The sequence below is a fragment of the Patagioenas fasciata genome, chromosome 4, assembly GCF_037038585.1.
Source record: "Patagioenas fasciata isolate bPatFas1 chromosome 4, bPatFas1.hap1, whole genome shotgun sequence".
Classification (NCBI taxonomy): domain Eukaryota; kingdom Metazoa; phylum Chordata; class Aves; order Columbiformes; family Columbidae; genus Patagioenas; species Patagioenas fasciata.
Window position 1 is genome coordinate 3,620,519 of NC_092523.1, and position 21,734 is coordinate 3,642,252.

The following is a 21,734-nucleotide window of genomic DNA, read 5'->3' on the forward strand; positions in this document are numbered from 1 at the left end:
GCCCTCAATGAGAGGAAAGAACTCCCCATTGCGAAGGTCCCATTTCCTTTGGCATGGATAAATGGGAAAAGAGAGGTCCAGGTTCTGGGAAAGCAAAAGGAGCCATTCATCTGACATTGTCTGGCTTTTGGTTGTGGAAAAATCTTGTGGTTGAAGATCTGAGATGTGCATGTTTTTGCAGACAGGTTCAAGTGTTTTAGTGCCATATTCCAGTGGTGGAGGAAAACCTGGCAGTCACCAAGCCAGGATGTCAGACTCGGGGAGGTGGAAAGAAGTTGGAGGAGGTGCAGAACAGAGCCACAAGAATTACTTGAGGGCTGGAAAAAATGCCTGTGAGAGACAGGAAAAGCTCATTCCGTTCCTCTCTTCAGACCACGGCAACTTGAGAAGGGTGCAGGAGAAAAGGAGGTGCCGACACACTGGAGCCGTGTGGGAGGAGGGTCTGTTGAATCAGCCCAAGTGGAGGTGATCTCAGCCAGGTTTGGGTCAAAAAGCGGTAACTCATGATGGCCCAGGACACACAGCAGTAGCTGAATGGTCTTTCTGGAGGACTTGATGTGCAAGGAGAGGCTGAGGGCTGTTTGCTCAGCCTGGAGAAGAGGGATGTGACTGCAACATGTGTCTGCAACTACCCGGTGGGAAGAGAAAAACCTTCTTGGAGGTGCATGCTGGTACAACTAAGGCAAGCAGTGCATTTTGCAGGGGAGGATGGGAGTGTTAAGAAGTGAGGCAGGTCCATTCCACCCTCTCCAGAATGCAGTGGGCATCCCCTGTGCCAACGATTGCCATCCCCAGCCCAGGCAGGGAGCAGGAGGTGAGTTCCCATCTCACCATTGCTGCTGGAGCCATCTCATGGGAATACAGTGTCCACACCAACCCAAGCAACAATCTCTGAGGTGCCAGTAGCTTTGCTGAGACTCAAACTCAACCTCCCATGGATATGCTGCCCCAGCCTGATTGCAGGTTTCAATGGTGGTTTTTCTCCAGGGCTTATTAATGCTGCTCCAGACCCAGGTGGTTTTGCTCCCTACAGGGTCTGCTGTCTCCTCGTTGCTAACCCGTTCATGGAATCACAGAATGGTTTGGGTTGAAGTGACCTTCCCAGCTTCCCCAGTGCCACCCCTGCCATGAGCAGGGACATCTTCACCAGCTCAGGTTGCTCAGAGCCCCGTCCAGCCTGGCCTGGGATGTCTCCAGGGATGGTTCATCCACCACCTCTCTGCCCAACCTGGGCCAGGCTCTCACCACCCTCAGGGCCAACAATTTCTTTCTCATGTCCAGCCTGAATCTCTCTCCTTGAGTTTAAAACCATCACCCCTTGTCCTATCACAACAGGCCCTGCTCAAAAGTCTGTCCCCATCTTTCTTATCAGCCCCTTTTTAGTATGGAAAGGCTGCAATAAGGTCTCCCTGTTACAGGCTTTCCCTTCCCTTTCCATTTATCTTTCTGTAAGAAGCTGAAATTATCACAGAAAACTTGTTTTTTGCCTCTTTTACACCATTTCTAACCAGCTCCACCACCCCAGGAGGTGATGACTTTTTTCCACCAGCCATACCAGCTCTCTGGCACTGCTGTCAACAAACTGGAGAGCAACCAGAGCCCTAAATACGGTGCAGGTGTACGTTCTACCCCCCAAAAAACCAAACCCTGCATTTTTTCATTGTGTCAGTAATTGCACGCTCATTAAAACAGACACAAACAAACCCGATTATTGAAGGTCATGGACACACCTGTTGCCGCAATCGGCGGCGGGGGGTGGAATTTGTGACCTTCAGATGCTTTTGCTGCCCGTCCTAGCCCAACCACATGCCCAGGATGGAGCGTGTGCCAAGGCACTGCCTGGTTTTCGGGCTGTTTGCTGGAGCTTTCTCTGCCCAAGACCAGTGATTGATTTCCCTCTCGCATGGCACAGTGCCCAGGTATGTCTCCCAAAGGCCTTTGTTACTAGAGTGTTAACAATTAACCTACTCAGGCAGAAACAGAGCCAGGCCTTCATAATCTCAGCTTAGTTAACCATTCAGCTGCTTATCTGAAAGCAATTTTTCTTCCGTCTAACTGGAAGGCATTTGCTAACTCATTTGGGTAAAGCAAGTGTGAAGACGCAGGAGTTATTTTATAGATTATTATATTTACAACAGCATCCAGGGGTCCCCCAGAGCTGCAGGAAACCTTGGTAGGAGGTGGCCATGAAGAGTTGACCCACCATAGCTGGGGAAAATAAGATCTCCCCCCTAGATTTTCTGCATTGGGTATAAAAACACTGCTGTCTCCAAGGCAGGGCTGCTGGGGGAAAGGTCCAGGGCCACCACAGTTGGATGGGCCAGGGAGGTCATGCACCATGGAGATACTGGGGAGGTGGACCATTGCATGATTGGATATTAAGAACAATTTCTTCCCCAAAGGGCTGTGGGGCATTGGAACAGGCTGCCCAGGGCAGTGCTGGAGTCACCATCCCTGGAGGGTTGGACAGATGGAGATGAGGTTCTCAGGACATGGTTTAGTGCCGGGGGTGGGTTAATGGTTGGACTCAATGATATTGAGGGTCTTTTCCAACCAAAATGATTCTATGAAGTCCCAGTGTCCCCAGTCAGATAGGAGGCTGGCTGCACCAATGAGACATAATAACTCTCCTAGGTAAGGTTCTGGTGTGGAGAACCCTACCAGGAAGGGTGCTTTGAGTTGATCCAGGCAGACACAGAAACCCTTTTGAGTTTTTATTACCACAGTAATGCTGGGAAATGGGAAATGAGCTCAGCGTTTGTTCTGGAAGGGTTCCCGTCTCCTCCTTTGTGTCTGCAGAAAGTCCCTTTGCTTAGGCTCCTGCAGGAACCACGGGGCTCTGGGGCAAGAGCTCAGCAAGGGTTGGCTGTCAGCTCTCGGAGCTGGTGGCTGCTGTGATGGATGGACAGACGGACATCACTTGGGAGCGATTTGGATAGAGGTGCTCTTCCTTGGGAGGTGGGATGGACCCAGTTTCTTCTTGAGAAACTTGTGTGCATGAAGCGTGAGGTGGTCCTGGTGCCTCCTCCCGGCTGCAGACAGTATGTAACACCTGGATATATAAAACATCTGGGAAGGGCAGTGACTGGCAGGTTGCTTAGAACTCCTGCTTTGGTTTTCCACCTGTCTGGAGCTTCTCCACAGCACCATGGGCAGGGGAAGCCACTTTCACCCCTCTGCTGTGGCTCAGGGGTCTCTTCCAAGCCCAGCCATGCTCAGAGGTGACTCCTCATTCCTTCTGAAGCATGGACTGGGGAGTGACATGCTGGTAAAGGCAAGTTGGTTTAATTTCCCTCAGCCTCCTTGTGCTCATGGACTGCCAGGTTCAGGCTCAGCATCCTTGTTTCTCTCATTGGGAATCACCTGAAAACCCAGTTTTAGTTCATGTTCCCATGAGAGAGAGGCAGTTATGAGATTTAAGGAGGAGAAATGTCCTAGGGAAGTTTTTAATCATGCATTCCTCTAAACCTGGAAGGAGAAAAAACAAACCCAGCTCCATGCTGGAGCCTGGCAGTGTTGTTCCTTACCTCAGTGTGCTCAAAACTCTATTTGACAGTGCACCTAAGGAACAACCCCGGTAAAACCTGACCGGGAACTGGAGCTGGCCAGAAGATACAAAAGCGAGAGCTATTGTTCTCAAAAAAAATGGCCCTTTTTTTGGCAAATAAAGTTGTACCGTCAGGGATCTGTTAGCACTTCTGGAATCCCCTTAATAACATATTTGTAATGTTTTTCCGTATGTCCTGTTTATCAGATCCCAGGTTTACAGTAAACATAAGTTAACCATTTTTTTTTTCAAAATATTTTTGGATGTTTTCTAGTTAAAATGGAAAAAGGTCCATTTTCAGACTGTGTCCCTGTGGTGCAGCTTTGGTCCCACACCCCAAGAAAGCAGCCTGAAGTTCCCCCTGATTCTGGGTCACTGTCATTGAATAGGAACAACGTCCCAATGGGCTTGAGACGTGACCCCATGGGGTCCCCAAGGGCAGCGAAAGGCTGTGACACTTTGCTGGTGACAACCACTGATGGGGATGCTATGGGGCTGGGCAGGCACCTTCTTCTGAAGCCTATACTGCTTGTTGTTGTGTTGACTTTTCGTGGTTTTTGAAAGGATCAAACTTTCCAAGTCAACATAGCTGTGCAAATGTCACTGTGGAATTTACCCAGTGAGGAAAAGGAGAAGGTAACTTGAATTTCTGCTCCACCAGTTGAACAGGACCAGAGAGGACTGTGCTGAGGCAACAGCACCGCTGCCTTTCCCTTGTGTGGAGCTGAGATCTTCCAGCACATCCCTCCCATGGTGGTCAGTGTCCCATAAAAAAGACAAGGCCTATGGAAATCTCAAAGTCACTGGAAGGAGGGTTATTCCTAAATTAGGAGAACGAAAAGTCTTTCCTTGACTAATGAAATCCAAAGGCACCATGGGTTGAGTGTGGCTTCAGATGGATGTTCTCCATCCCTCCTCGGTGCTCCACAGCCCAACCAAGTCTCCAGGTGCCCAACAGACACACAGACTAATCCCTGGGCACCATGCACCCATTAACTATCTATGGTGGGGTCCATTGGAAGGTGCCTTTAGGGTCCAATAGGGTCATGAGCCTTTGATTCCTGCTCAGTACATTGGAAAGAGACGTCCAAATGTCATACACTGAAGTGTGACCAGACCTGGACACTTCTCTCTGCTGGTGGAGGTTTTGTTACTTATGACTGATAAACATTTACAGGTTTTCATTACAGTGGGTTCCCATGCTGCACTGTGTGATGCTTTTGTGCTATTCGTTTGCTGCTTGATCTTTAGATCTCAACCAGTGATGGACACAGAAACATCTCTGTTAGGGGACAAAGGTGCAAGCTGCAGGAAGGTCATTAGCAGTGAAGGACATTAGGAGTACTGTGTCCATTTCTGGGCTGCCCAGTTTAAGAAGAACAAGGAATTACTGGAGAGAGTCCAGTGGTGGCTACAAAGATGATGAGGGTTCTGGAGCATCTTTCTGATGAGGAGAGACTGAGAGAGCTGGGGCTGTTCAGCCTGGAGAAGAGAAGCTGAGGGGGGATCTCATCAATGTTTATAAATATCTCAAGCACCTATGTCAAGAGGATGGACCAGACTCTGTTCAGTGGTGTCCAATGACAGGGTGAGGGGCAACGGGCACAGACTGAAACACAGGAGGTTCTGTCTGAACATGAGGAGAAACTTCTTTCCTGTGAGCTGCCAGAGCCTGGCCCAGGCTGCCCAGAGAGGCTGTGGAGTCTCCTTCTCTGAGACATCCAAACCCGCCTGGACACGACCCTGTGTGATCTGCTCTGGTGACCCTGCGTGAGCAGGTGGGTTGGACTGGGTGATCTCCAGAGGTCCCTTCAACCCCAACCATTCTGCAATTCTGCGATTCTGTGACTATAAAACATTCACCCAATGCCTATCACTTCAATTGCTGGTCGTTCAGCTGGGCGAGTCCCCTGGGCACTCACCTTGGGTGGGGTGATGTACAAGAGGATGGAGAAGGTTACACCACCAGGCATGTCCCCCTTTGCCCCACAGCTTCCTTGTCCCCCGTCCATGATGGGGCACATCTGGTGTGTCTCAGATCACAGAGGCTCCTTCACACCTCCACAGGAGTTCAAATGGGATGGTGGCTCTCACCAGAGCACCTCCTTAAACCACTTTTGCGCTCTATGACCACCTCCATACCCTGCTCTGCCCCAGAGGAGCTCTCTCAGCTCATTGTAGGTATCAGCTCTGTGTCCTCTCCCTCTGGAACAGCATTTTGCCACATCTGTCTGCTGTCTCCACAACACTCAGGACGTATTTTGAACAGGACAGTTTTCTATGAGAAGATCAGGACCCTGGCAAAAGGGAGGATGCTACAGGCAGCACGCCTGGCAGAAGCCTCCAGAAACACAATTTAATAAAAGTGAAGTCGAGCGGCACAGACCCTGCTTTAACCTTTTTAATTTTTCTTCTCCACTCCATTATTAGTGCAAATAGCAGGATTCTGTGAGACACCACATCAGAGCCGAGCTCTAGACCTAAGCTGGCTCTCCAGGGAAATAAACCCAGCTTTCTTGTTTTACTTGGGGAGGGATGGTTTAACAACCCTGTCCCAAGAGAGGGAAAATCTCACTGAAATGAGGATTTTTCATGTTTCCCCCACCTGCTGGCCCTGCCTGAGCCACGATCACTTCTCTCCAAAGGGTATCACTGTTATTATCCCTTTTTTATCCAGGGGGAAACCTGCACCTCCCACTGCCCCTAAATCCTGTTATAGTCCACATGCTGCCAGGATGATTTATCCTTGGAAATACAAATACATATCCCCCAAATACAAAGACAGCAGGATTCATTGCAGTCACCCAAACTTTGCAATGCATCTTCTCCCTTCCTCAGGTAACAAGATCCTTAGCTGGTACGGGTTCAAATTCTCCGTTTTTCAACGAGGCAACCCAAAAAAAATTGTTGTGAGTCTTTTTATTTCCTTAAATAAGATTTTACACCTTTGTGGGGCTGACTGCATTACAGAGGATCGAGTTAATTCCTAAGTAGAGGGAATAGGAACCGTGGGGAATGCAGTCACCCTCTGTAAGGAGATCTCCATTGCTCCAGCTCAGTAGAACATGGAGCAGCTTCCCCATTGCATGATTGGATAATAGGAAAAATTTCTTCCCCAAAGGGCTGTCGGGCATTGGAACAGGCTGCCCAGGGCAGTGGTGGAGTCACCATCCCGGGAAGTATTGAACAGACACAGAGATGAGGTTCTCAGGGATGTGGGTTTGTGACAGCGTTAGGTTAACATTTGGATTCTATGATCTTGAGAGTCTCTTCCAACCAAAATGATTCTATTATTCTAAAACCCATCTCTTTAACAGTCTTTTCCTTCTCCTCCTTCTCCCAGTGCCACTGACCTGTGCCTCCATCTCAGCTCTGCGCTGCCATGGCCACGCTAGAGACCCTGCCCGTTCTTAGTGACCCAACCTACCCCAGCCCGGAGAACTTCCACAGTTTTGCTCCCCGGCGATCCCAACCCACCTGCCAGAGCACCATGGGGAGCGTGGGCAGTGGGGTTGCCAACGACCAAGAGTTCGCCATGAAGAGCGTGGGGACGCGGACGCAGAGCACCGGCCGGCAAACAGAGGGCTCTCGCAATGGGTACTCCACGCGGGAGATCTCCAACCGCTACTCCGGCGAGGAGAAGACGTACAAGTCGGAGAAGGTCTCCAATTCCCTTTACATCAACGGTGACCTGCGCAAGAGTGAGAAGGTAAAGATGGACATCTGTGGGAATGTGACCACCAACAACGAGAAGAACATGCCGCCTCCTCCCCAATACCGAGAGCCCAGTAACCCACCAAAGATATTGCCAATCTCCGGCAAACTCGACCAGGTGAGAACCCCCACCTCCCGAAGCGGCGTGATGACCGTAGCACATCTCTAAAAAAACAAGAAGCCTTGGGCAATGGTGCAATCATGACAGATAGTCTAATTCTTACTATGTAGATGGCATCATTTTGACATGTAGATAATATAATTCCTATTGCTTTCAGGGGGTTGAGCAAAGGAAAATGTTAGTTCTTGAGGAACCCAAAAGTGTGATAACAAGTCTTCCACAGCTAAGTGGAAGGGTTGAGAGAGTTGGGGTGTTCAACCTGGAGAAGAGAAAGCTCCGGGAAGACCGTATTGTGGCCTTTTCAGACTTAAAAGGGGCTGATAAGAAAGATGGGGACAGACTTTTCAGCAGGACCTGTTGTGATAGGACAAGGGGTGATGGTTTTAAACTCAAGGAGGGAGATTCAGGCTGGACATGAGGAAAAAGTTTTTTACACTGAGGGTGGTGAGAACCTGGCCCAGGTTGGGCAGAGAGGTGGTGGATGAACCATCCCTGGAGACATCCCAGGCCAGGCTGGACGGGGCTCTGAGCAACCTGAGCTGGTGAAGATGTCCCTGCTCATGGCAGGGGTGGCACTGGGGGAGATTGGAAGGTCCCTTCCAACCCAAACCATTCAATGATTCTACAAAGTTTCCAGCTCATTTGAGCCTGTATTTAAGTCACTGGCTATTCCAGCCTACCCAAGACTGTGCCTGCCTCCCCATTTGATGGAGAGGGAGCTGGAGTCAGTTCTCATTTTGGTAGGTCCAGCATCTGAGCCCCACTCTTATATTTTGTGCCATTTACAGGCAATCTCCAACAACCCACTGCAACCAAAAGCTGTTGCTTGAAAGCAGCTATGAGCATCTGTTCAAAATCCCAGTGCCCCTTGTGAAGGACAAGGCTGGAAAACTACCCCTGTAAGCCCATCCAAGTCCAGTCCTTATGGCTCATATTGGCTTTGGGGAGCAAACATCTCCCAGGCTTGGAGAAGCAAAGTCCCGGAGCCAAAGGTGTTTATCCATCCTGCTGCTCTGCTTCAGTGACTCCCATAATTTGTGTCCTGGGGACGCTGCCTTATGCAGTATAATTTCTGCAGCATTTGGCGGCCTTGTCTCCTGGGTCATTAATCCAACGGCCCCTGTAGTCCATCTCAGTCCCACATGCCAGGCAGCAGGTTTTTAGTCTCCAATCTCTCCTGCTCACCAGGGCTCATTCTGTTTCTCCTGAAAGGCACTTTCAAAACATCTTTGCTAATGCAAAGTGGTTTCCTCTGGGTTAATTTTCACCTGAAGCCCAACCCACGATAATGGAGACTCAATCCCATTTTGAGGAAAATTTTGTTTCTCTAGGTGCATTCACGGGTCAAGGAATGTGCAAGGTTTTAAAATTCTTTGTAAATCCTTTACAGCTGCAGTCCATTCTCCCTTCAGCATTGCTTATGGATGCAGAAAACACAAACATTCACATGAAGAGCAGGTTCAGCATGTTACTCACCCAGGGTTGCTCCTGGGGTCACAGCTCCTACCTATTCCCGTCCAAGCATAAGCAGAACATGATGCCTACACAGGGCAAGGAATTGGTGCCAGCAGGAGGGAAATGTGATACCCCTGGGGCAGAATTGCTGCTAATCTAAGGTTCAATTCAGTTTTTGCAAAAAGGAAACGCACCCTCAGTGCTAGAGGTCCTTCATAGTATCCCCTAAGTAGGAAGCAACAGGACAAGAGGCAATGGCCTCAGATTGCACCAGGGGAGGTCAAATTGGATATTGGGAATTTTTTTTTCACAAAAAGGGCTGTGGGGCACTGGAACAGGCTGCCCAGGGCAGTGCTAGAGTCACCATCCCTGGAGGGTTGGACAGACGGACATGAGGTTCTCAGGGACACGGGGTAGTGCCAGGGGTGGGTTATGGTCGGATTCAATGCCCTTGAGGGTCCTTTCCAACCAAAATGATTTTATGGTTCTATAATCTGCCAAAATCAAAGAGTTGTTTTGATCAGGTCTGGTAGGCAGGTGGCAGCCCTCCTTCTTGCAAAGAGCACTAACAGGAACCAAGGATTATTTTAGGGAATAATCACGCAGATTTGGGGTGACTTGAGATTTCTTTTTTTTTTTTCAGTGGGGAAAGACAAAGTGTTGCCCTATGAGTGACCACAGATCCCTCATGTTAAATCCCAAACGGTCCTGGGTGTAGTAAAGCTGAGAAACATGGAGCTCACCCAAGACGCCTTAGCTCCACCAGCCCCAGCCTCTGCTGATGTGTCTCTTTTGTGTGTTGTTACCAAGCTTCCTGCTATGTTTGATGCGTGGTCCTTTTTCCTTTTTGCAGAGCAATGAGCCCTTAGTTAGACCCTCAGCCTTTAAACCAGTAGTTCCTAAAAACTTCCATTCCATGCAGAACCTCTGCCCGCCGCAGAGCAACGGGGTGACAGAGAACAGAAAGAGCTTGAACCATGCCAACAGCAATAGCCCGTCGGCGCCCAAAAGCGGACTCGACAAGAGCAGCCTTAACAGGACTACAAACCAGGTCGGAGGCCTTTCAGATTCAGGCCGTAACTCGTTAACGAGCTTGCCCACGTACGGGACAGGTTACAGCCAGCACGTGGGTCCAATGAGCGCCTCCACCAGCCACATCAACCGCATCGGTACAACCTACGTGGACAAGAACATGGTGGGATACAACGGGATATCTACCTCAGACAGCGGGCGGTCTTCGAGCAAGAGCACCTCTTCATTCAACAGACTGAACCATCTCAACGAAACGATGCCTTTCCACTCGCCTTCAACCGACGACATCATCCAAGACCTGGAAGATCGGTTGTGGGAGAAGGAGCAGGAGGTCCTCCAGATGCGAAGGAACTTGGACAAAAGTGAGGCAGCCATCTTCCAAGTGTTTGAGGAGAAGCAGAAGATCTGGGAGAGGGAAATGGAGGACCTGAGGCAAAACTACGCCAACAAATTGCAACAGGTCTCCAAAAAGGCGCAGCGGGCTCAGCAAGCATTGCAGCTCCAGATCTTCAAGCTCCAGCAAGAGAAAAAAAAACTCCAAGATGATATGGGACAACTCCTGCAGCAACGAGAGGAGCTGGAGAAGAAATTTGTGGCTTTCAAGAAGGAACAGGCTGAGTTTCTCCCAAAGATTGAAGAGACCAAGTGGGAGGTAAGAGCCGTGTTGTAACAGACCTTGAGTGAGGTTTTCACTGAGGGCCCTGATAGGCCAAAACACCTCCTACTTGCCCTAAGTGGACACCACAGGCAATGGCTATGGGTTGGTGGCCTCCAGGTAACAGATGACACTTCAGTCACCTTTTCATTTCTTTGGGTCCCGAGCCTGTAGTTTTGAATTAAACTAAAATGAGCACAATTTTTTGTGTAAACCCCCTGTGCTGGTTAATAATTAGGCTTCCCAGTCAGGTCACGCCAACGTGTGACATTTGAAACCAGTTTCAGTGAACACAGGTCTTTCCATACAGGTATTTGTGTCTACTCAAAACTGGTTTAAGTCTACTTTAATTAAATTCTTCTAACATCTGCATTTGGGCAGACCTTGAAACTGCTTCTCAAACATTTGGTTTTCTTTTTTATTTAAGATATAAAGCAAGTGAGCTAAGAACAATACTGATAGCCAAGTCTACCTCATGCTTTCCATTGTAACCCACTGTTTTCAGTTGCTAATAAGTTTATCTCTCTTAAAAGGCTGAAAGGCAAATTCCTCTTTCTAGTTCTGCTTTTGAGTCTTTCAATTCTTTTTCTACTGTTCCTATTTTTAGAACATTTTATCAAAGTCTGTTTGTATAGCCAGTACTAACATTTTTTTTCCAGCTTGATCATGTGAAGAATTTTAATCCTTCCATGGACTGGCTAGAAACTTTAAATTTATTAAGAGTGTAGAGGCGACACGTAGCTCTAGAATCCAGAAGACCCTATTCTGCTAATCCTGATGGAAAGTCAATGAAGCTGGGATTAATTAGGCTCTGAAATGTGCTATTTGCAGATGTTCAGCAGAGCTCATTAGAGGCTCGCTGTAAAATACTCTGCAAGTTACAGCCCAGACCAAGCCGGCTGCATTGTCCCACATGATGCCAGCTGCTCTTGCCCAGGTCTTTTGTTTCTTCCAACAAGTTAGGTCTGGAAAATTCCCTGATTTTGCACCAGTAAAACTGCAGATGGGTTTTTGATTATTCGCTTCACTTCTATAGTTCTGTCTGCAACAGCTAACCCAGGGATGTCGATGTCAATGTAAGGATTCAGCTTATGGATCGAGACACCTAGAATTTGTAGACACCTACACAGGTTGACTTGTTGACTTGCTCTCCAGGTTCCATGGACTGTGTTTCCTAGATCTTTTCCTATCCAAGCAGTTCTTCGTCATGTATTTCTCCACCTTTTGGGAGAAAAATAGCCCAGAGAGAGCACTTTCAGCAAATTGTGCAATTTTTTAGCTAAGGTAGTAATTACTCCACTCTAACTAAAGCTAAACCAGTGTGACGCAGCTCTGCATCTGCTACGGACAAGTGCTGGTGTGGATGTGGGTAGTCACAGATTTAGGTCTGCATGGGGAACCACCACAGTTGCCAGCTTCATTGAAAGCTGCTACCAGAAGGAAGTGACTGGGTACATCTCCCAGGTCTTCAGCCATTTGTAGTGACCACTGGATTATCCTGATAGATGAGCTTTGAAATCTTACTCAACATTATGCACCAGGCAAGTCCTCCAGGGCAAAGGTGGAGGTTGCAATGAAGGCAGTGGAGAGGAGAGTTTGAGGAGCATTGACCCAACAGAAGCAGAGCAGCAAGGGATCTTGCAGGCACCACAGGAGGGAGGAAAGGTCAAGCATTTCACATGTGACAAGAGACAGGAGCTTCAGGAGGACAGGACACCCCGGTCTGGAGGTGGCTACCAAGTCTATTTTTCATTATGCCTATCCTCTCTGATCCCTGATGGCTCCTTGGAGCAGGTAGGGACCGTTTGTCTCTACAGTCGTCCACAGCAGACAGATCACATCTGCCCTGAAAAACACAGAGTTCATGGGAAAACAAGGTTTTTGTCATTTTTACCCTTTACTTCCTACACCCACAGTTGGAACTATCACCTTTCGTGGAGTACGCAGATGCAGAGGAGTGTCACATTGAATTGTGACACCTATGTAAAGCAAATACCCATCACAGCAAGGGAATTTCCACTGGGTTTGTGTACCCTCCCACATGGATGAGACTTGAGCCAGGCATGACAAAACCTGACACTGCAGTGTCCAAAGACAGCGTATTATAGCCCCATTTCTACAAAGGTTGCAGCTCTCTCCTTGATCTTTGGCACAGGGGCTGTCAGTTTTCATGCCCTTTCCCAAAAAGAATGAAATAGTAACCAGTCCCTGGACTGTGCCCAGTGAAGCGAACCCTAAAATTTAGTCAACTGGGTTCTTCAGGAGCCTTTGGGAAGTGTCATAAGACAAGTAAGTAATATATACTGTCTCTGTGCCCTGTCCTACATTCCCAGTGCTTGAAGAGAGCCCGGGTGGTCTCTGGGTCTGAGATGTTCCTGTTTCAGGTTTGTTCAAGGTCCAGATCCCACTGAGGTCAGTGGGAGAACTCCTACTGAGAGCAGAGGATTTGGGGTTGTGGTTATGTGAGTAACATGAATGCAGGGAGGAAAGCGCCAGTGGTGAGGACCACAACACTTAGCTGTTGTGATGAGTTCCAGACTGAGCAAAGAGGCTGAGCAGGAGAGAGGAGACTCCAGTTAGTCCCACCAATCTCCAGCCAAGGTCAACAGACAATATTACTGAGCAGAAGCTGTTGATGGCTGGCAGTGATCCCTGGAGCCATAGAAAATGGAGATATGTGATGAGACCAGGGCATTTCAAGGCGCTGGTTGAGGGCACCTGGCTTTTCTCACTGCTTCTGCCTGTGTCTTTGGAACTGGAGGAAGACACAACACCAGATGGGAACAGCATCAGCTCCCTGAGAGCCAGGAAGAAACACCAAATGTCCCCCACAAATGTGGGGACAACCTCTAGGTCTGTGTCCTGGTGAAGGCTGGAGCTCAGGCCTTGAGAACTGTCCTTGGCTGTCCCCTCTCTTCCCTGAGCCTCCTGCCAATGCAAGGCCATGGAGACGTTTCATGGGCAGCATGGGGGACAAGCAGCGGTGGCGGGTCATCACTGCCTTCCTCCTGCCTCATGGGTGATCTCCTTGCAGGTGTGCCAGAAGGCAGGTGAGATCTCCCTGCTCAAGCAGCAGCTGAAGGACTCCCAAGCAGATGTCTCCCAGAAGCTGAATGAGATCGTGGGACTGCGGACACAGCTTAAGGAAGGTAAGAACTTCCTACGGGAGAAGGAAGAGCAGATCCTCACCCTGAAGGACTCCTACAGCTCCAAGAGCGTCAACCTGGAGATCTGCGAGGGTGAGCTGCAGCGGAAAATGAGCGAGGTCCAGGTGCTGAGGGAAAAACTGAACCACTGTGAGCTGGAGGTCTCCGGCCTCAAACGGACACTTGCCAGCATGGGACCTCCGGGGCCTTTTGGTGGGGACCTTGGCGAGAAGCTGCGGGACCCGCTGGCTTGCGAGAGCGACGAAGCCAAGATGCAGCGGCAGAGCGAGGACAGCGTCAACACGCTGAGGAAGGAAGTGGAGAGGCTCCAGACGGAGCTGAAGCTGGAGCGGCAGCAGCGGGAGCAGCAGGTGATGGACTTTGAGGAGGAACGGCGCACATGGCAGGAAGAGAAGGAGAAAGTCATCAAGTACCAGAAGCAACTACAGCTGAACTACGTGGAGATGTACCAGAAGAACCAGCTCCTGGAGCACAAGGTGAATGAGATGAACACAAAGGCCACCAGCCCCCCACACACTGAGGAGAAGAAACCATGGACTCCCTCCAGACTCGAGCGGATAGAATCCACCGAGATCTGAGGTGGGACCAAGACAATACAACATATTTTTTTTAATTGCTGTGCATGTACCGACTACTCAAGCCAGTGATCTTCCGAAGGATAATACGCTACTGTAGGACCTGTGTGAGCCTGCTCACACCGATCTCCACCACCCTTACTCTATACTTCTGTGCTTTGTAGGTAAAATAACTGTGGATGTGCGTTGTTTTTCTATCGATAATACCAGATCTCTTTTGGTTTCTTCTTCCTAGTACAGCTGGTGAGGGTCACTTGGCTCTTTTGTAATCTGCCGTGACTGTTACTTTGCTAGAGGCTGCCATCCCCTCTCCTACAATTCACCCCTCTTCGGTTGGTTGTTTTGGAGGGTTATATTTGGTTTCTTTGGTTTTCCAAGCATTTATATGTGCAGCGAAACAGTTTGAAGTGGCAGGTTGGTTTGGTTTTTGTTTTGTTTTTTTAGGGTATTTTTAGCCACATTGGCTAATGGAGTAAAGCTCTCGCGATCATGAGCAAACTCACTGCTCTGCATCAAGTATCATGTCTAGACGGTGGTCTTAGTGAAGTCAGTGGGAGGTTGGCCACTGATTTCAGTGAAACCAGACATATCTCTACCAGACGACTCCCTCTTGCCAGCCCATGGCTACCGTGGTTGCAAGAGGTTAGGACATCCTTGGATGAGCCTGTAACATTAGCCAACAAGGAATGATCACCCAGCAGGAGCCTCTTCGGAGGTTCAGCAGAACTGGACATCTGCTGCATTTTCATTCCGTTGTGATTTCCTTCTGCAGTTCCACTTCTCTCCTGGGTTGTGACCAACTCTGGGAGCAGAAACACCCTCCCACCTCTGCCTTTGCCCCCTATTCTTACCATACACTCAAGTTGGCTACAGCAAGGAAAAAACTTGGAAATCCAAGCTAGTGTCCCTTCCCAAGAGCCCTTTTTCTTCCCAAAGTTAATGGAATCAAGGTTTGGAGAAGCCTCCAAACTGCGGGATGTTTATGCAAACTGAAGCTTTAGCAATTTGCCTCAACAAGGGGCAACTGTGCTACCCCATTCCCACACGAGTGATGCTTTGGCACATTCTACTTAAAAATTGTCATCTGAGCCTCACTCAGGAGTTGCAGTGAGCACATATCAGCATTATCGCTACATCACCTTCAGTACAGCACCCATAGCCATCCCATCTGGCATCACACATTCCAGGGACAGAGATAATACAGACCTAGCTTAAGAAAATATTCAGCTACTAACTCTGAGCAGGAAAGCGGTTGTAAGAAGGGAAAATGCTTAAGGTGATGCAAGTGCTTATGCCCTGGCAGAATAATAATCAAATCCTATAGGCACAGTCACTGAGAAGGGTGCAGGCACCAAAAACCAGCATTCAGCTTTAAAAGGTGGGCAAGGCGGGTCTGGCTCTCCCTTTTGTGGATACTTTTTCAGCATGACCCACAGCAAAGTGTAAAAAATATTGCAAAGTGGAGTTGGCTCCGACTGGACAGTGGCCAAAGGACAAATGCAAGTGGGAATTTCAGCTCTTTGTCCTTGGGAGCAGCCAGAAGAACAAAACTAGAATCAGCCCTGGGACGTCATGGGATGTCTGTGTGCCCATGGAGTTTGATCAGATCACATTTCACCTGCATACCAAGGAAGAACCTCAGGGCGTTGAGGGGCTGAAGACTCTCCAAACAAAATCCCTGAAGCTATTCATTTTCCACATTCCCTTCCCAGAAAGCTTCTCCTTCCCCATCACCAGGTCTGACCTTCAAGCTGGCATCAAACATGGTTTGGTGAGCTCCAGACTGAGCAAAGAGGCTGAGCAGGAGAGAGGAGACTCCAGTTACTCCCACCAATCTCCAGCCAAGGTCAACAGACAATATTACTGAGCAGAAGCTGTTGATGGCTGGCAGTGATCCCTGGAGCCATAGAAAATGGAGATATGTGATGAGACCAGGGCATTTCAAGGCGCTGGTTGAAGGCACCTGGCTTTTCTCACTGCTTCTGCCTGTGTCTTTGGAACTGGAGGAAGACACAACCCAACAGTCAGACTTTGCCAAGCCAAAGGAGACATCTACATGTGCTCTGCAAACTCACACTTGGCCAAGCAAATCTGAAGCTCTCTCCACTTCATACACTGGGCCTTCAAGATGGAGTCAAACATCCCACAATGTTGTGGTTGGAGACCTGGTGCCTTGTGTCATCTCAGCTTTCTCTGCCTCTCTTTCCACATCAGATAAACCCACACTGTCTTCCTTCCCAAAGGACTTGTGAGGCACCTGTGTCTGTGAAGGGCTTTGCAGTCCTTGGGCAAAATGGAAAAGCACTGAGAAACTGCAAGAGGCTCAGTCTCAGATGGTCATATGGTGTTTTTGAAGCTACCACATGAAAAGCAAACCAAACGGCAAGTACCCTAACCACAAGATGGGTCCAATAACCTGGAGGGTCACCTCCAACTTTGCTCCTCTTGGCTCTGCTGATGTTGAGGTTGGTTTCCTGCTCACCATCACAGAAAACAGCGTTTCAGTTGGTAGATCAAGGACACCCAGAGTGACTGAGTTTCGAGTAGCTGCTGTTGAGGAGGTTGTACACCACAATTTCGCGCTGCGTTAACGCTCAGGAGGAACGGACATCGGCATCACCATGTGGGACAGCTTCTACCAGAGCTCCTTGCTAATCCACAGGCAGGAGGAGCTTGTCTGACCTGCTCAAATTCCTGGTTCCAGTCAGCAGCAGTCAGCCAAGTCCTCCAGCATGCCAGGTTTGCTCTATCATCTTTTTCCTACGTATTTTTTTGCAGTGGTGCCAGGAATGAGTGTATTTTGATGGACCCAGTGAAACTTAGAGGCACACAGGTTCTGGACGGCCTCACAGTGCATCCACCAGGGATTGCAGAGCTCCTTGGGATGGAGCAGGAACAGCAAGGTGAGATTTTCCACCTTGGAGGAGGAAAAGTACACTCCTTTCACCTTTTTCTTCACTGCATCACTTCGATCTAGAGTTTCCACCCAGATCTGAGCAACCTTGGTTGTGGACATTCCCTGGATGACATGAGACCATTGCAGACACCTATTAAAGACACTGTGCTGCTGATGGTGGTTTTCCCTCTCTTGGGATTCACGCAGCATCCCCAAACACTCAGCTGTCCTGTAGAAACCACCCCGCTATGCTACTGTGACATGAAATACATATTTTTGGCAAGTGCTCCCAGCCAAACTGCTATGAAAAATTGTTGCTCTTCAGGAATCCTCCCTACAACTGGACATGCTGCTCCCCATCACGTCCTCTCCCATGTGCTACCACTGTGGCCACAAGCTGGTAACCAGTGTCTCTTGGAGGTGACTGTCCTTTGCTCAGCAGAGATGGATCAAAATGATGGTGGGACACCTGGGTTCCTGTTGTTTGTGCCCATCTGGACCCAGATGGGAGCTCACCTAGCTCTTTCTAGACCTTAACACTTTTACCCACTGACTGGACAAAGTCTCCCATCATAAGCTTGGTCTCCATTGAGGCCCTGGGGTTTTAACCTTGGAGCAAGATAGTACAGGGTGCCAGACTGGTGTTTTCATGACATATTCTGGGAACGGCCAAGGAGGCTGACATATTGTCTCTTGGAGGCTCAGGCAGGGCTGATAAAATGCTTCTGTCCCATGAAATTCAACTCAGAGTTCAGTCTTGATCATAACCCATCTACCACCTCCACCTTTGCACACCCAGTTCTGGAGCTGATGGGATTCAGTGTGATGCAATTGCTCATGTGTAATTCTCCAAGTTCTGCCATCAATATCTTGCATGTGGTCAGTGTCTCTACTGAAACAACAGGTCATATTTAACTTGTCGTTGGCCATCAGCAAAATCCGTGGTCATGAGGGTCTCAGGTCAGCTGCCCACACATGGGGTCCAGACACATTAAAGACGCTCTGAGACACCTGATACACGGGGCTGGCCAAGATGATACAACAGCCAAGCCAGTGGTGGAAGACCTGGAGCATCTCTAGTGACACATCACCCACGCGTGGGCAACTGAATCATGCTCCAAGCATACCCACATGGCTGTTATGTGAACAAACAGGGGCACTGATCAGCTCCAGCAGTTTCCATCCATGAGGATTTGGGCTGAGCAGGCCCTCCTGGTGCCACCAAAGGTCAAAGCGGCCCCTCTTCCCACCTGCTGCGAGTGGGGTTGCTTTGCTCCACCATCATTTCAAGGTCGCTATAAGATGCCAACCCAGCTGAGCTGGTTCCCCTCGTGCAGCCAACACTTCCGTCTCACCCTGGGTGCGAACGCCACAACCATCGCACGTTGTTGTGCTTCACACAGTCCCACTGAGCTTCTGCACTGTCTCGTGGCAGCCGGCTGCACTGTTCCTGCTGTCGCTGGCATCGTGCCGGTGGGAGATCACCTCCGGGTTTTCGCACTCAAGAGAGGAATCGAATTGTTGCTCTTACACTGCTACGTTATATGGAGAGAAGTGTACTTGGATGTAAATAACAGCCCAGCTCTGTATATACAATGATTAAATGAAGAGACAAGAAAGATCTGTGGCTTCTATATCGGTGAATGGGATCGAAAGCAGCAGCCAAGGCTGCGTTCGAGCGCTGAGCGCTACATGGAGGGTGCTCAGCACCCCCTGAGCTGCTGCTGGTTGCAGTGGAAATGGGGTCTCAGCACCTCTCAGGAAGGCAATCCACTTGGGATGGACTCCCTGGTGACACTGTCCTGCTTCAATGCTTGCTGTCATCCTCAGCCAGGATTTGCAATCGTCCCCTGGTTAAGGCTGAAGTCCCCTCTGCCCATCACAGACTGGTTGGGTTGAAGGGACCTCTGGAGATCATCCAGCCCAACCCACCTGCTCACGCAGGGTCACCAGAGCAGATCACACAGGGTCGTGTCCAGGCGGGTTTGAATGTCTCAGAGAAGGAGACTCCACAGCCTCTCTGGGCAGCCTGGGCCAGGCTCTGGCACCTCACAGGAAAGAAGTTTCTCCTCATGTTCAGATGGAACCTCCTGTGTTTCAGTCTGTGCCCGTTGCCCCTCATCCTGTCATTGGGCACCACTGAAAAGAGTCTGGTCCATCCTCTTGACATCCACCCTTGAAATATTTATCAGCATAAATAAGGTCCCCTCTTAGCTTCTTTTCTCCAGGCTAAACAGACCCAGCTCTCTGTCTTTCCTCACAAGAAAGATGCTCTAGGCCCCTCATCATCTTCGTAGCCACCACTGGACTCCCCCCAGTAATTCCTTGTCCTTCTTAAACTGGGAAGCCCAGAGCTGGACCAAGTACTCCAGATGCGGCCTCATCAGGGCAACCTCCTGTCCCTCCAAACCTCCTTGCAGACAGTGGCTCCCAGCAGTGACCTCCTGGAGCCCTGAGCTCTGCCCATGCAAAGGACCAACCCACCCCACTCCTGCCCCTCGCAGTGGCACTTTATAGCTTGCTCAAGACAGCAAGCTCACAAGCAACATGACCAAAGATCTCTGGAGGGCATTGGACTGCACACTTGGAGCTGCCTCCTGACTTTCCTGGGGAGGGATGAGGCTGGTGGGGGCTCGGAAGTGGGAATGAGAGCTGGCAGGGGACAGGAGAGGGCTTGGGTTTCTCTGTGTCCCACCTGGGAACATCTGCATGGCCACAAGAGGCCTTTCCTGCGCTAGACAGGACTGGGTAGAAAGGAGTTCCTGGGTGAGCTGATTGTCCCCAGTTGATTACACCAATATCCTCCGTGGTTGTGCCAATTACTTCGATGCAATGCCCAGGGAGATTGTGGACCAGGAGCTGTTCCAGGAGGTAGAATGCATGGGTGCAACGCCCCTTTTTCCTTGGAGAGAAGAGAGGCTGCATACTAAGCCATTACACTTGTCTCCATGACCACAGGTCTCCTCTGCTTGAGCAGCAGACATTGCTACAGGGTCCAGTTGTATTGGCCAGGAAAATGTGTATCCTGGGAGCTGGTGGTCCTGCTGGTTGCCCCCTTCGTGTCATCTCTCCAGCTCACCCCAGGACATCCTTAGCACCCTCCTTACCAGGGAACCTTCCTCCAAGGTGAAGGCACCATGGTCGTTGCTTTTCCTGCTTGGGGTGCTGATGGTATCTGTGGCCATCATCACCCCATGGAGGTCCCTGGTACTGCTCCCAGCCTTGGCACATGGAGTGTAGGCCAGTGGGAGACCTGTGCTTCTGTGAATAGGTGCTTGAGTGGCCCTGCGCCTCGGGCACGTGCCTCTTCACCATATCTCTGCTCCATGGCCATGCTAAGCCTTCTCTGCTCCGTTCCTACCAAGACCATGAAATCCTGCTGATGTGCAGTGACAGCTCTCACTTCTGTCCTGGATGGGAGCAGGTCCAGCTGGCCACTATTCTAACTCAACCCTTCAGCCTAAACCTTGAAGCCCACTTTATAGAGTCACTTTTCACCAAGACCCATTGCTAAAGATCTGCTCATCATGTTGCCTGTGCCCTGCTACTCCCCTGCCCCAGCCCTCCAGATTCCCCTGTCTCTTTTTAGATCATCACCATCCCCACTGTCCCAGGAGCAGCCAGTGCCTCTCCCAGTACTCTCCCAGGTATGTCTAAACAAGCCGGAGCTGAAGCCCAAAGCCCCCACTGAGAGTGGCACGTCCAACCCTACCCTCAGAGGAGCTTTTTAAACTACTGATCCTCTTCTCTCCATCATTCCCACCTCAGCTGGACCAGCCTTGCTTTACCTCCAAAAGCAATCTTGCTTCTTGCTGGAAGACATCCCCATGACACTTGAGATGGCTGCATGGTGCTTCACACCATTGCAACACCTCAACCAGCCAGCTCTGGGGCTTCCCATGCCACCTAGTCCCTAGTGTATCGAGGGGCTGGGATCACATCCAGCTGTTTGCAGATGTTGGCTTCCCAATAGGGTATTCCATGCCGGCAGTGCCACTGCTGGCAACACCAGAAACGAGCTTCTGCATTTCCATGATAAGCCTGGTTCTCCCAATGAAGGGGATCAATTAGATATGGAGCCTGGGACAACCTCTGACACGCAGGGTTGTGGTTTTGCGGCTCTTTTATGGATCTGTTTTCTCAGGCAGAAAGTCTCAGCTTTCTGTCACAAAGCAATAGGTTTTTCTAGAGAGATTTAAAAGAGACTATTGACTATTCCCAACTCTGATACCTGCAGGGAAGCCAGTGTTCCCTTGAATACCTTCACGGCTCCAGCCCTGGGCTCTCCTCCTTGGGAAAGGGATGCAGGGTCCAGCCTGGGTCCCAAAAGCCACCAATGGTTTAAGTTTGGTGGTTCCCACTGGTCTGGAGAGCCCAAAGCTGCCCATATCCAGCAGGCCACCAGTTGCGGTCCCTGGGAGGTGTGGTCCATCCCCCTGTGGTGCCCATCTCATGGCTGTTACTGGGTCCCTGCAGCAGGTCTTCTCCATCAGCTCACCCACATGGGAGTCACTGTGTCTCCAGGGGTATCTGAGCTCACAGAGTCACGTTTGGTGACAACCAGACAGCAGT

The 21,734-nt window shown here is 49.9% G+C and overlaps 1 protein-coding gene across 4 annotated transcripts in view; it reads left to right on the plus strand.

Annotated features, from left to right (window-relative positions):
- LZTS3 (leucine zipper tumor suppressor family member 3) overlaps positions 1-15,331 on the plus strand; it is a 46,033-nt gene extending 30,702 nt beyond the window's left edge. For 2 of the 4 annotated variants that reach the window (XM_065836460.2, XM_065836459.2), the window contains exons 2-4: positions 6,891-7,379; positions 9,691-10,521; positions 13,559-15,331. In XM_065836460.2, coding sequence (XP_065692532.1) covers positions 6,930-7,379; positions 9,691-10,521; positions 13,559-14,269 — 1,992 coding nt within the window. In that variant the 5' untranslated portion in view covers positions 6,891-6,929 and the 3' untranslated portion in view covers positions 14,270-15,331. Of the gene's footprint in view, positions 1-6,864; positions 7,380-9,690; positions 10,522-13,558 lie in introns of all 4 variants that reach the window. The other 2 variants (XM_065836461.2, XM_071808442.1) reach the window with 2 other exon arrangements.
- The last annotated feature ends 6,403 nt before the right edge of the window (positions 15,332-21,734 follow it).